This window comes from Diceros bicornis, chromosome 15, assembly GCF_020826845.1.
Source record: "Diceros bicornis minor isolate mBicDic1 chromosome 15, mDicBic1.mat.cur, whole genome shotgun sequence".
NCBI lineage: Eukaryota > Metazoa > Chordata > Mammalia > Perissodactyla > Rhinocerotidae > Diceros > Diceros bicornis.
The window spans coordinates 66,416,058-66,430,554 of record NC_080754.1 but is presented as its reverse complement, the minus strand read 5'-3'; the positions used below and the strand labels follow the sequence as shown (position 1 = coordinate 66,430,554).

At 34.9% G+C, this 14,497-nt stretch overlaps 1 protein-coding gene across 2 annotated transcripts in view; it reads left to right on the top strand.

Annotated features, from left to right (window-relative positions):
• KPNA4 (karyopherin subunit alpha 4) overlaps positions 1–14,497 on the top strand; it is a 58,439-nt gene that overhangs the window by 30,245 nt on the left and 13,697 nt on the right. For both annotated transcript variants that reach the window (XM_058556484.1, XM_058556485.1), the window contains 6 exons: positions 2,499–2,594; positions 3,079–3,164; positions 4,791–4,877; positions 6,691–6,860; positions 6,968–7,012; positions 10,446–10,577. In XM_058556484.1, coding sequence (XP_058412467.1) covers positions 2,499–2,594; positions 3,079–3,164; positions 4,791–4,877; positions 6,691–6,860; positions 6,968–7,012; positions 10,446–10,577 — 616 coding nt within the window. The remainder of the gene's footprint in view (positions 1–2,498; positions 2,595–3,078; positions 3,165–4,790; positions 4,878–6,690; positions 6,861–6,967; positions 7,013–10,445; positions 10,578–14,497) is intronic.

Genomic DNA, 14,497 nt, shown 5'->3' with positions numbered 1-14,497 from the left:
AAAAAGATTTCACAGGCCCATCCAATACCTTATCTATTGCATGAATCCCTTTTATATTTATTAGACTTTTCCCACTTTTGTGTATTCACTTTAAATAACCTAGAACAGATAGGGAAATTACAGAATTACAGTGTTGCCCACTACAGGTAAAAGAACTTCTTACAGAGGACTTTGTTATGTAGGAAGAACATCACAGAAGTATTCACATCTCGAAATGGCAAATTAATGTTTATAGGAAGAATGATTAAGAAATTGATACATTATGCTTACCATTGTCACAGTTGAGTACTTGATAGTTTTGGAGCAGCTCTTCTCAACATGAATTCTGTAAGATAATTGAAGCCCTAAGGCCAGAGTTCTCAAATATGGTCTGTGGGTCCCTTGGAGATCCTGAGACAACTTCAGTGGGGGTGTACAAGATCAAACCTATTTTCACGATAATTCTAGGACTTTATTTGCCTTTTTTTACTGTGTTAACATTTACATGTATGTTGCAAAAGCAACTGTGGGTAAAACTGCTGGCGCTTGAGCACAAATCAAGCCAGTGGCACCAGACTGATTTTATGTTATATTTTGTAGATATTATATGCACTCTGTCGGGGGAAGAGGGAGAATCTCCCTCTGCCCTTTCCCTTAAGGTTCTTCTGGCTGGCCAAATAATCAACAAGACAGGTTAGCAGGAGCAAATAATACCAAGTTTATTAACATGTATACATGGGAGAAACTCAGAAATGAGCAACTCGTCCCTCTGTCTAAGCTGCTTACTTAAGTATTGCAGCTAAAGGCGAGGAGGGTGTTGGGGGTGGGTAGTGGCCTGGGACTTCAGAGGGCAGGAGGACAATTCTTTTTGGGGTCATCTATAGATAATGTGGTCAGGGAGAGACAGAGTTTTTTGATAAAAGAGGCTTGGTGCCTTTGCTATTGTAACCTCTATCCTACATTATCTTTATAGCCATCATGATAGAAGATCTGTTCCAGGAAGGAGCCACCATGTCAAATTCTTTAGGCAGTTAGTGGGGGAGGTCAAATGTCCCTCAGAGAAAACAATCAAGGTAAAGAGATATATTTCAGGGTGGCCAAATTTTGATCTCCCACAACTCAAAGAAAAAAAGGCCATTTCTCTTTAAGAATGTCCTCAGTAAAGTAGTAAAAAAATTTTCTTTTATTAAATCTGGAAGCTTTATTAAGAAAGACTGGGTTATTTCCTACTTTCTGCAAAGAATGTGTTGTGTTATGGAAAATACTGTGTAAAAGCATGTGGTATAATTCTTGCTCTTTAGGTTTCCAATTAGGTTTAGAACCTAATTGGAAGGGCAGAACTATATAAAAAACAGTGATACTCAACAACAAATGTAGGCGTATGCTGTGTAAATAGTCTTGGAATTCAGAGAGAGTATTGCGAAAACATAGAACTCGAAACGGACTTTGACTAGATAGAAAGAATGGAATGTGAAGGGCCTGGAAATGTGATTGAAATGGTGGGACAGACAACTGACCTATTGTTGAGTTACAAAGAATAAGATTAATTAGATAAGATAGGTAAGATTAGATAAGGTAAGTTAGGTAACTTGTGGAGTGGTTTAAAGCTAGGTCAAGGAGTTTACATTGATAGGGTAGTTAAATAAGCAGCCATCACTTGGTTTGTATAGGGGAATGATCTGATTGGTCATTTCTTGCTTTCTTAAACATTGTCTTTATATAGTGTAGGCGGTTCAGATGGGTGAAGATTTGTGTCAGGCCACATTGAGGACTTACCGTCTAAATCTACAGTCTTCCACATGTACAAATGGGCACTGGGTATTGCTGTTTTACCCTCTAAGCTCCGTGAAATTAAGGATGTGTCTTTCTTTTATATTAATATCTCCAATATCTCTTTGAATATTTTCCTGTGTATTCCTGTGCTTATTCCATTTCACCTTAGTTGCTGAGATGAGAATATTGAAGAGCTTTTATGACCTTTGATTTGGTGTGTTGAGTAGGATGAAGAATTGGACACTAGTGTCACCTGTAAACTTATACCAGCAGCCTAGCTGCCTTTGTCCTTTGACTCTGTTGTGACCTAGTATGAATAATTTGGGATATTTTGGTGACCTCTTAATTCCTTTCTTAGCAAGATAAATACCATGTTGAAGGAGTCTGCCCACTTTTTTTCTCTGACCTAAAAATTAAGTCCAAAGGTAACACATATAAAGCATTTAGTTGTCTTTTTATGTCACAATTGGGACTTTATTGAGGGAATAATATTACTGGACTAACTAAAAAAGTGGTAAAGTCGTTCATGTCTGCCATTTTTTCCTAATTATTAATAATCTGTAAATTTATAAATCAATTTTTTTATAATAGAGAAAAAGTTGCATTATATAAACTTAAAAAGTAACTTTCAGAGACAGTACTTGTGCCAAATATTCAGATTTATTGTAATCTCTATATCATATATGAATTCGAATTATAATATATATCTTTAAGTTTCACGAGGGGTGTATATATATCTCTTATAGGAAGCTTCTATCCAGTGATCGAAATCCACCAATTGATGACTTAATAAAATCTGGAATATTGCCTATTTTAGTCCATTGTCTTGAAAGAGATGACAAGTAAGTACATTATCTTAAGAAATAATTTAGGACGTATCCTTTGCAGAAGACACGATTTTCTAGTAGTTAGTTTGATCTTTAAAGAAAAAAGAAAAGGGCTTATGAGATGGAGTAGAAAAGTCCAAGTGAGAAACAGTGCAAGGTGTGTTTACACCAAGAGATGAAGGTGAAGGCCAAGGAGGGACTTCAGAATGATACATTTAACCTTTAAGCTTTGAAAATTGGCAAAAACTAGTTTGGCCAGATAGGTACTTGAGAAAACTCGGGTTGGGGTGGTAATGTGCAAGTATCTTAATAAAGAGTTCTTACTGAAAATAAGGACACCTGAGGAGGTGTTTTAAAGTCATTGGAGGTTTTAAAAAAGTGCTGGATACATAGATACCTTCTGAAACAAAATATTTAATAGTTTCAGAATGCTAGAGGGGAGAGATGGTTGGTAGATATTTGGGCCAATGTAAAAATCCCTACTATTTGTTTTTTGCAGTCCTTCTTTACAGTTCGAAGCTGCGTGGGCTTTGACGAACATTGCATCTGGAACCTCTGAACAAACTCAAGCAGTAGTTCAGTCCAGTAAGTTGGTTATTAACAGCCAAAATTGTGATTTTTAAAAAAGAAGTTAGTAAAAAGTAAACAGTAATTCTCCTAAAGAATAAAACTGTTTATGTTATAAAATAATAGCTATCCAAGAACACATAGGGTAGTTGAAATAGGCCAGCTTAAGTATGTTACTTTGATCATCTTCCAGTAACTGACATTTTCTATTTCCAGAAATTCATTTGATTCCTTTTTGAATCTGAGAACATTTCCTAATTATAGTAGCAGGTTACATTATTGTAGTTATATTTTATTTATAGGATATCATAGAAATAAAATTGTTTTTCCATTGCCATACTGCCTCCTGGCCTCTCTTTTAATGAGATTTCCATGGTGTGTTTTTAGAGAAATCTTCCTTATAAAGTAGTCCTATTGAAAGAATGGCTTGAATTTTTTTTCCATTTTATTATAATAGGATTGTTTTTCTTTTATGTTCCAAGAGATGTAAGGGGGAAATTACTATTGGAAGTAATAACTGGAGTGTGTTGTTTTCATGAATGCTGTTTGATTCTTCCATCAAAGAAATTAATCATTTTAAAGAAGGCACTTTTAAAATCCTCTTACTTGTCTGTGCTTGTTAAAATCTTAAGCACTAATTTCTACATGATTTTGAAGGAGAACAAAAGTGCTATCCAAGTTAGCATTTTATTATGTAGACACTTGTGTTGTAATATTAAATAGAAAAGATAACTACCTGAAATCTTAATAAAACTGGTTTAATTTTGAGTTCAGGTGGTTTTCGTTTTTGGTTTTTTAGGGGTTTTTTGGTTTTGTTTTGTATAGTTAACTGTTCAGTAAATTTTTGATTTCAAGACAATGTCTTAATTCCTCACTCTTTTTCCTTTCTGTTTTATGTGCTCTTTAAAGATTAGAAAGAGGCTTAGAATTTGTTTTCACACTGCTAGTCTGTCTTAATATACCAAAAATAATGGATAAACGAATTACTTTTTATTATAAGAAAGCGTGATTGAGCTACGGGTACTTAAATATCATTTTTCAAAGTAATATCAAAAGGAAGAAAGGAAATAGAAGAATCATATGTTTGTTGCAGTGTTATTCTGTTCAGATACAGACCTTTCTCTGTGTTTCCCATTTCTGGTTAAGCAACAGAATCACTTTCTGATTCAGAAGGTCTCATGTGGCACAGGAATCACTGGCCTGTCTAAAGACCCACATGAAGTTAATTTTAAATCTCTATGTTCAAAAATTACTCGGACATTTTGGGTCTTTCCCGCCCCCCCCACCCCAAATTTGAAGGTAATGCTTAATCTATAAGGAATTGATCTTAAAATTGGAATTAAATCCAGGTTCAATTTTGAATGAAATTTTACCAGCTTACTTTGACATTTGTCTATGTTAAAGTTGTCATTTTGATGCTGAATAAGTAGTGTGCTAGTCAGAATTTTTCCACTACTTTATTGTGATGAAAATGAGGGTATATTTAAAATATTTTTGATAGGTTTCTTTCTTTTGAACTTTCAGCAAAAAACAAGATTGGTTTTTGGTTTAGAGTATAGTATCTTCAACCTTTTTTTCTTGCAATTTTATTGAGGTATAATTCACATATAGCAGTGTCTTCAGACTTATGTTTTCCTCCTTCAGATGCTGTGCCACTTTTCCTGAGGCTTCTCCATTCACCCCATCAAAATGTCTGTGAGCAAGCAGTGTGGGCATTGGGAAATATCATAGGTTTGTATAAAATGTGTAATAACAGTCCAACAATTGTTGTTATCATATACTGTGTAATAAAAATGACTACCAGTAGTCGAAAAGGAAAAACATTTTGTCTTTTTCAGCACTAGTTTTTGTGAAATTGTTTACAAAAATTATAGCTGTTTAAACCAATAATAAACAGAATGAATATTTTTGTTGCTTATGATGCCTTTGTATCTCTTTATTTATACTCAACTCTTAATTATTTGAATAATTATGAAATACATATATGATTTAGATCTTCTCCTGTTCTTCCTTTATTATGTTGGGGTCCATTTTATTCTTCAACTGTCTCTACTATCAGAGAAAGTAATAAGAAAAAACGAAGAGGCAAAACTTAAACTAACAATAATTTTTCTCTGTAATGGCAGTTCTGAGAAGAGTCTAAATTGAAATGTTTTGTATCTCTTGTGGATTTTAGTACATTGCAGTATAGTAATGTTATCCACCGTCGTCATGAGGTCACCATTATCCAGGAGGTGTCTGTAGCTTGTAGACAGTCTCATTAAATGTTGAACACCATGATTACCATACCTTTCAGCTTTTCTCTGATAAATAATTGTAGGAAGAATAATTAAAGACAATTTTAATATTTCAAGGATTTGTTTTTTAACTAGAGCCTAACTTTACCCAAACCTAAAAATTCAAAGAACTATCCTTAAGTGCAGGGTAGATAAAATCTGGAGTCTGAACTGTATCGTGTCTCTTGGTGTTAAAGTTTATTTTGCCACAGATTCTTTATTGTTCTTTCATGGAAGTAATCAGTATTGTTTTGATATACCTTCTCTTTATTGCCCTTTTGGGGGCCAAGATGGAAGGTAAGTGATAGTGTCCCGTGATTATGAATTTTCCAAAGGGTGAAAATCTCTGTAAACTGTTCTTGGCATACGGTATATTGCTATTAGGAATGCTATCGTTTGTGTATCCAGGGTCCCTCACTCTTTTGTTTTTATACCAAATTCTAGATTTAGAACCATTAATGCAGCGTCTTGATCTTTGTTTTTTAATTTCAATGGCATTGTAGAATTAATTAGAATACATGGATGCAAAACAAATAAGTATTTTATTGCCAAATATTGTAATGCGAGGAAAAGTGTTTTCACTTATGGAAGGTTATACTTCAACATGACTCTCATACTAGAAATTACAGTGACACTTTTGATACAGAAATTAAATTTGACAGTTCTCTAGGGCAGCAGTTCTCAAACTTTAGCCTGTTACCAGAATCGTATGAAGGGCTTGTTAAAACACAGAATCCTGGACCCGCAAGTTTCTGTTTCAGTAGAATCACTGTGGGAACCACTGCTCTAGGGGTATTGGTCCCCTCCCCTTTTTTTGACATAGTTTTTAAGTGTATGGAATAATTTATAGTTATTCTACAAATATTTTCTCTCCAATAGTTTTTCAATATATCTTTTTTTATTACATGAGTTTGTTAAACTGAGAGTACCATTGAGAGAGAAGATAAAAGCAACAGCTCTGCTCACAAAGTATTTTAAAGAACCCTTAGGCTTCTAACATTCAGCTGGCATAAAAACTTTATAGGTGAGCAGCTTATAAACCTGAATACATGAATAATGTGTAAAAAAAATCTTAGTACCTAGGTTGCTTTTCTTGACTCAAAGACCTAACTTATGAACTTAGTTATTATTGTCTAAAACTTTTATAAAACTAAATAGTATATCTGGTTAAAATTTAGGAAGCAGCACATTGAACCCTGTGCCTTATGTTTTCTGAATTGCTTACTGTCGACATATTTCACTGAAGTAATAAATGCTTATTCCTACAGGTGATGGGCCACAGTGTAGAGATTATGTCATAAGTCTTGGAGTTGTGAAACCTTTACTTTCCTTCATAAGTCCATCTATTCCTATAACATTTTTAAGAAATGTTACTTGGGTTATGGTCAACTTATGTCGCCACAAAGACCCACCACCCCCAATGGAAACCATTCAGGAGGTAAACAAGTGTTTTTGTGCATTTTTTTGTGTTTAAACTAAAGTAGATACCATTGTATATATGTTTTTATCTATGTATTTTTAAAATCTGTGCATTTCTCTCTCCAGATTCTTCCAGCTCTTTGTGTTTTAATTCATCACACAGATGTAAATGTGAGTAAATGTTTCCCATCATATATTTTTATATTAGTGTGTACGTATGTCTAGGACTGCCCCTGTGACAAGGGAGAAAATATTGGACATCATGTCAGTGTACTCTATCAGATTTTTCCGTTTCAAGGGCTGTAATACATAGTTTGATATTTTTATATTTACTCTGTGTTTACCTATATGACAAAATATAATTTCAATGAAGAAATCAAGCCTAACTACTATTTTGGTCTGGGCAATAATGTATGTGAGTATAAATATATATATAAGTGTTGTAAAAACTCACATTGGAAGTTCTTCAAGTTGCCAGTTAGTGATCTCTCTCACTAAGATTGTCTTTGATTATTTTGTGAGTTTTGGTTTTTCTTTTTTTTTTTTTAAGATTTTTTTCCCCCAAAAGCCCCAGTCAGTGCATAGTTGTGTATCCTAGTTGTATGTCTCTCTCGCTTTTCTGTGTGGGATGCCTCCTCAGCATGGCTTGATGAGCATCGTGTAGGTCCGCGCCCAGGATCCAAACTGGCGAACCCTGGGCCCCTGAAGCAGAGCACATGAATTTAACCACTACACCACCAGACCGGCCCCATATTTATGAGCTTTTTATGGAAGCTCATTTTGACAGCCTGGCCAGTGAGAGAACACATACACCTACTGATATTTTTGTTTTTCGAAAGATTAAAAAAGAAATATATTTGTGCCTTTATGCCTGGGTTTGTATTCATATACATATACCAAACTATGAACATCACTTGCTCTTTAATTTCATGTTTACTCTGTATTTCCATTTATAGTGATTAGGGTAGTGGCTTCACTTGGTATAGAGATAACTCTTGATTATCCAAACAACAAGGAAAAAAAATCAGTGCAGACTAGATTTTAAACATAATAAATATATCTTATTCATTCTTACCATTCTTGCCAACAGATGGCAAAGGAAAGAGCAACTTAGAAAGTGTGAATGAGGTGAGAAAGTGCTCTGACTGCTTATGAGGCAGTTTTGCCTTCAGTGTGTTAGAAAAGCTAGGAATATAATGGGTAAAGGAATGACACGGGTCAAAGGTGTAGCAACCAGCAGGCACGTGTGTGGTTCTTAAATGCATGCTTTGGTATGACGACCAATGTTTGATAAGCTGCCTTGTTCCTTTACAGTTTCTTGGGTAAGACCTTTCTGCCAAGATCTCTCTCAAGCATATAGAACAAATTAAAATTAAAATTATACTACATCAAGCAGTGACATAATGTACAGAATCCCTTAGATGAATGTGATCTTTGCTCTAAAGATTTTTTTTTTTAGCTCCAGATAGTCTAGGAGCTTAAAAACCATGTAAACAATTTTTGATTTTGGCTCCTTATAGCCAAGTTCTTTGATTAAATTACAAATTTTAATACTTGACTTTTAAAAGATTTCTAAGAAATATTAATCTCAAAGTGTATACCTCTAGCAGAAAACAGACATCTTGGTTGACTTTATTCAGAGATGTATTGTGTTCTTTCCACCTGTTTACCCCAATCCAGTTGAGGTTATAACTCCCTTTTTCTTGCTTTTGATGTGTCTTGAATTTCTCAAGCCAGTTTTCATTATTCTTTTTTTAGTAGCATGTTTACTAAGTAATATTGTTTACTAAAATAAAATCTTCTTAAGTAAACGCTTAGCAGCAAGTTCTTAAATGAGGCCATCAGAGAAATAAAAAAAAAAAAGAGTAAAAACTGCTTCCGCAAACTATAAGTGAAACACTGAAATTACACTCTAGTTGTAATTAGTAAACTTATAGAATATTAACTTTGATATAAAAAGTATATATGAGATCTAGTCTGATTTAAATTGTGATTTTGATGTGAGCATATTAATGACATGTTTAGTATTGGGCCTTTTTTAAAAGATGTATCTGGATTTTACATACAGTCATGCACAAGTAACTTGAAATTTTTTGCCTATATCAACAAATTTTGGCATATGTTAGTACTCCAGAAAAAAATAGTTACATTTATAAATTGAAATTTAGTTGTTTCACATATTTTGACCACTTCATGTTTGTGCATTTTTTCATTTGGTATCTTCTTTTTGCATTAAAAATATTCATAGACCTTTCCTGATATTCTGAAAGGAACAGCAGCAAAATGCTGTTTTATCCTTCTAGGAGCTTCTTGGATGTTTTTAACATAACACTGGTTTAGAATTTTAAAGGTTTCAAACTTTTTCTGGCTTGTCTTTTGACAGAGTCCATATTCCGGAAAGGCTTTGGAAGTAAAGTTCTAGGCGCAATTATTGCTATGTCTTTGTCAATAGTTGTATTATTTATGCAGCAGTTTAACAGTTTTGTCATACTTCTTTTTGGCCATAACTTCTAATTAGGACTTAACATACAAAGAGAAATGAAACACAATGGTCTGCTGTACTTTAAAATATCAGCATTAAAAATTATAGGCTATTTCTTAATATAAGTTAATTACAGAGGTTGGGTTGTTTTTGGGTGAGGAAGACTAGCCTTGAGCTAACATCCAATGCCAATCCTCCTCTTTTTTCTGAGGAATACTGGCCCTGGACTGCCATCCCAGCCCATCTTCCTCTACTTTACATGGGACGCCACCACAGCATGGCTTGACAAGCGGTGCGTCGGTGCGCGCCAGGGATCCAAACCCGTGAACCCCAAGCCACCGAAGTGGAGCGCGCGCACTTAACCACTGTGCCACCAGGCCAGCCCCTGCAGAGGGGTTTTTTGTAACTAGTTTTGGCAGCTGGTATAATATAAATTCTGTATTTTCTTTTTTTACTAGAACATATTTTTTGGTTATGGATCTCACACGTTGATCTATGGTTGCTTTTAATATCTTGATTTGCAGCTTTGGGAGACTTGCACTATTTAGAAAGTTGCCTCCAGTTTTATAAGGCAAAGCAAACTGATTCAAAAAGATGAAACTACTATAATCTTAATACTGGAGTACTGGCTTTAGACATACCTACATGGTACCACTGGTTCTAGAGAACACCTTGAATATATCCATTTAGCCCAGATGTTTTGAACCACTTTGTATGTTACATACGTGTATTATTTCCTACTATATACATTTACCACAATGTCTTTGGACCTATTATCCCTCGGTCTGAGCATTTGGGAAAGAGAATGTCTTTTTTTCGTATTTCATGTGCTATGTAGTGTGTTTATATCTTGGTGAATTAAGATTGGTTGCTAATATGTGATCGAGATCATAGTTAACCTAAACATCCTGAATATGGCTAGAATATGTGCATACTTAATACAGACATTCATAGATGATGACGTCTAGTGTAATAGAGAAGATTAAGATTCCAGGGAATTGAGGTGAGAGAAGAAAGGAAGAAAGAAGTTGGTAGAACAGTCATAGATTATTCTGTATGGTTAAGAATTATTAAAATGAGAAAATATTCAAAGGCTATTTCAATTTTCATTTTATTCATTAGATATTGGTAGATACTGTCTGGGCCCTATCTTATCTTACTGATGCTGGTAATGAACAGATACAGATGGTAATAGACTCTGAAATAGTCCGTCATTTGGTTCCTCTGCTCAGCCACCAGGAAGTTAAAGTTCAGGTGAGTTTGTTGTTGATAAAAATATGTTTCTCTTACCACTAATTGCTTTAAGCGTGATATTTGAAAATGGGCAATTTCAATAGTTTAAAGTATATTTTTAGCCTAATAACATATCTGTGATGAAAAGACTGAATTATTATATCCCCGTTTTAAAGATGGAGAAAATGAGGTGGGAGTACTATAGTTCAACAAAAACCTCGCCTCCCCTACCCCACCCCCCACCCCCAAAAAACCAACCAGGTCAACTCCTTTGTAAATTACTGATTTCTAATATAGACCAGGGCAATTCATATAGCAGCTTGGGTGGCATCTGAAACAAGGATTGATACTTTTCTTTTTCTTTTTTTTTTGAGGAAAATCAGCCCTGAGCTAACATCCGTGCTAATCCTCCTCTTTTTGCTGAGGAAAACCGGCTCTGAGCTAACATCTATTGCCAATCCTCCTCCTTTTTTTTCCCCCCAAAGCCCCAGTGGATAGTTGTATGTCATAGTTGCACATCCTTCTAGTTGCTGTATGTGGGACGCGGCCTCAGCATGGCCGGAGAAGCGGTGCATTGGTGTGCACCCGGGATCCGACCCTGGGCCACCGGCAGCGGAGAACACGCACTTAACCGCTAAGCCGCGGGGCCGGCTCATACTTTTATTTTTCTTACTCTTCCTGTTTTTTTTTTTTCCTTCCCCTCTCCTACTCTTCCTCCCCTGCTCTCTAGCTGTCCTTTTTTATTCTCCTCCACTGCACCTGGCAAGTTCAGTTAATGCTTAGCTTCACTGGCAACTGCAATAGAGGCTTTGTACTGAAATATGCTGCTTAGGTGCTTCCTAAATTGTTTCCTTTCAATTATTTAAAATTATTGTATTTAATTTTTATTCATATATTATTTTTAAATCCTTCCACATAAATATTTATCCAAAAGAACCGGGATCTAGAAAGAGCCAAAAAAGAGTGTGAGAAGTTCACACAAGTATTACAAGCAGTAACTGTCAGACTACAGTGGTGAAGGGAGATGCAGCAAGCTCTCCCTACCCTTCTGAGGTAAATAGTATGCTTTCTTCCTATAATGGCTTAGAGTCTAAAATAGCATAAGGAAAACAGCTAACCTAATTCACTATTTCTCAGCCCTGGCTGGACATCAAAATCAACTGTGAAGCTTAAAGAGAAAAACTATTTCCCTTGCTCAACCCCTAGAGATTTTGTTTCAGTAAATCTGGGATATTTCATAGAAACCCAGGCTTTAAAAAGCTCTTCAGGTGATACTCATGTATAGTCAGAATGGAGGCCTACCGCCTTAAAATTTAAAGCACTTTAAAGAAAGAGGGAACACTTAACTAAATTCAAAAAGAATTGATTAATAGAGTAGTTTGTCATTTAGGGGTATTCATGGCTTATTTTAAATATTCTCACTAGATGTTTATCATTAAGTTTGCATTTCTTAAGTGTAGTACTTATGTCTTGGTATAGGATTTTGGTTTGTATTTTGTTTTTGTCTTTTCAGAATGCATCTTCAGTTTAATACTGGGCTTCATTGAGGAAATAGGGCTTGGGATTTTTCTTTAGCCAGCTCTCAAGGAAAGTTAATATTCTATACTTTACCTAATAACTAATAGAGATTTTTAAAAACATTTGCAACTTCCATACCATAATTTAGGAAAATAGAATAGTGTGATGAATCTCCATGTAGGATTCCTCTATATACCTGCTCACCCCCATCCTCAAATTATTTTGACACAAATCCCAGATATCATATAATTTCATCCAGCTTGCATTTCTAAAATGTAAGGCTATTTTTAACATAAACACAGTACCATTAGAGCACTTTAAAAAATCTTAATGTTAAAATCCAGTCAGTATCCAAATTTTTACTGATTGCTTCATATTTTTTTCACAGTTCAACCAAATCAATATCCAAACAAGGTCGACACATTGTATTTGGTAGCTATGTCTTTATGTTTCTATTACTCTACAACTTTCTTCTTTTTTTCTTTCTTCTTTTAAATTTATTTGTTAAAGAAGCTGGATCACTGCAAAACATTTTTGAAAGAAATTAAAGAAGACCTAAATAAATGGAAAGACGTCTGTGCTTGTGGATTAGAAGACTTAGTATTGTTAGGATGGCAATGCTCCCCAAATTTATCTACAGATTAAATGTAATTCCTGTTAAAATCCCAGTTGCTTTTTTTGCAGAAACTTACAAGCTAATCTTAAAATCTGTATGGAAATACACGGGGCCCAGAAACAGCCAAAACAATCTTAAAAAAACAAAATTTGGGGACTACTCACTTTGAAAACTTACTACAAAGCTAGAATAAATAAGACTTTGGGATCAGAATAGACAAATGGATCAATGAAATAGAATCAAGAGTCCAAAAATAAACTCATACATTTATGATCAATTGATTTTCAACAAAGGTGCCAAGAAAATTCATTGAACAAAAAATAGTCTATTCAACAAATGGTGCTGAGGCTATTGCTTATCCACATGTAAAAGAATGTAGTTGGACCCCTGCCTCACACCATACATAAAAATTAGCCCAAAATGATCAAACATTTAAATATAAGAGCTAAAAGTATAAACCTCTTAGAAGAAAACATAGGCGTAAATCTTCATGAAGTTGGATTAGGCAGTAGTTTCTTAGATATGGCACCACAAGCACAAGCAACTAAGGGAAAAAATATATCAATTGAATTTTACCAAAATTAAAAACTTGTGCTTCTAAGGACACCATCAAGAAAGTGAAAAGACAACCCACAGAATGGAAGAGAATATTTACAAATCATATATCTGAAAAGCGACTTGTATCTAAAATACATAAAGAACTCTTACAACTCAACAATAAAAAGACAGCCCAATTTAAAAATGGGCAAAAGTTTTAAATACTATTCTCCAAAGAAGACATACAAACGATCAGTAAAGTAAGCACATGAGAAGATGTTCAACATCATTACTCATTAAGGAAATGTAAATCAAAGCTGCAGTGAGATACCACTTCATACCCACCACGATGGCTATGATCAAAAAGACAGTAACAGATGTTGGCAAGGATGTATAGAATGTGGAATCCTCATACACTGCTGATGGGAGTGTAAAGAGGTACAGCCTCTGTGGAATATAGTTTGACAGTGGCTCAAAAAGTGAGAGATGAAGTTATCGTATGACCCAGCAGTTTCACGCCCGGGTATATACCCAGGAGAACTGAAAACACATGTTCACATAAAAACTTGTTCACAAATGTTCATGGCAGTATTGTTCATTATAGCCAAAAAGTGGAAACAAGCCAAATGTCCATCAACTAATGAATGATTAAATAAAATGTGGCATATCCATACAGCAGAAGAGTGTTGGGGTATGAAAAGGAATGAAGTACAGTAGTCCTCTGTTATCCGGAGGGGATCCTTTCCAAGACCCCCAGTGGGTGCCTGAAACCACGGATAGTACCAAACCTTATATATACTGTGTTTTCCTATACATACGTACCTATGATAGAGTTTAATTTACAAATTAGGCACAGGAAGAGATTAACAACAATAACTAATAATAAAATAGACCAATTATAACAATATACTGTAATAAAAGTTACCGTTGATCTTGGCAACCTCAGCGTACGATTTTTTTTCTTGTTAAGTCAAGAACTTGCACCTTTTCACTTAAAGGAAGCACTTTACAGGTTCTCTCTGGCATATCTGAATTGCCAGCATCACTACTCTCACGCTTTGGGGCTATTATTAATTAAAATAAGGGTTACTTGAACACAAGCACTGCAATATCAAGATGGTTGATCTGATAACCAAGATAGCTACTAAATGATTAACGGGTGGATAGCATATACAGTGTAGATACAGTGGACAAAGGGAGATTCACGTTCCAGACAGATGACGATGGTGTGGGATTTCATTACGCTACAAAAGCTTTAACTTGACAGAAA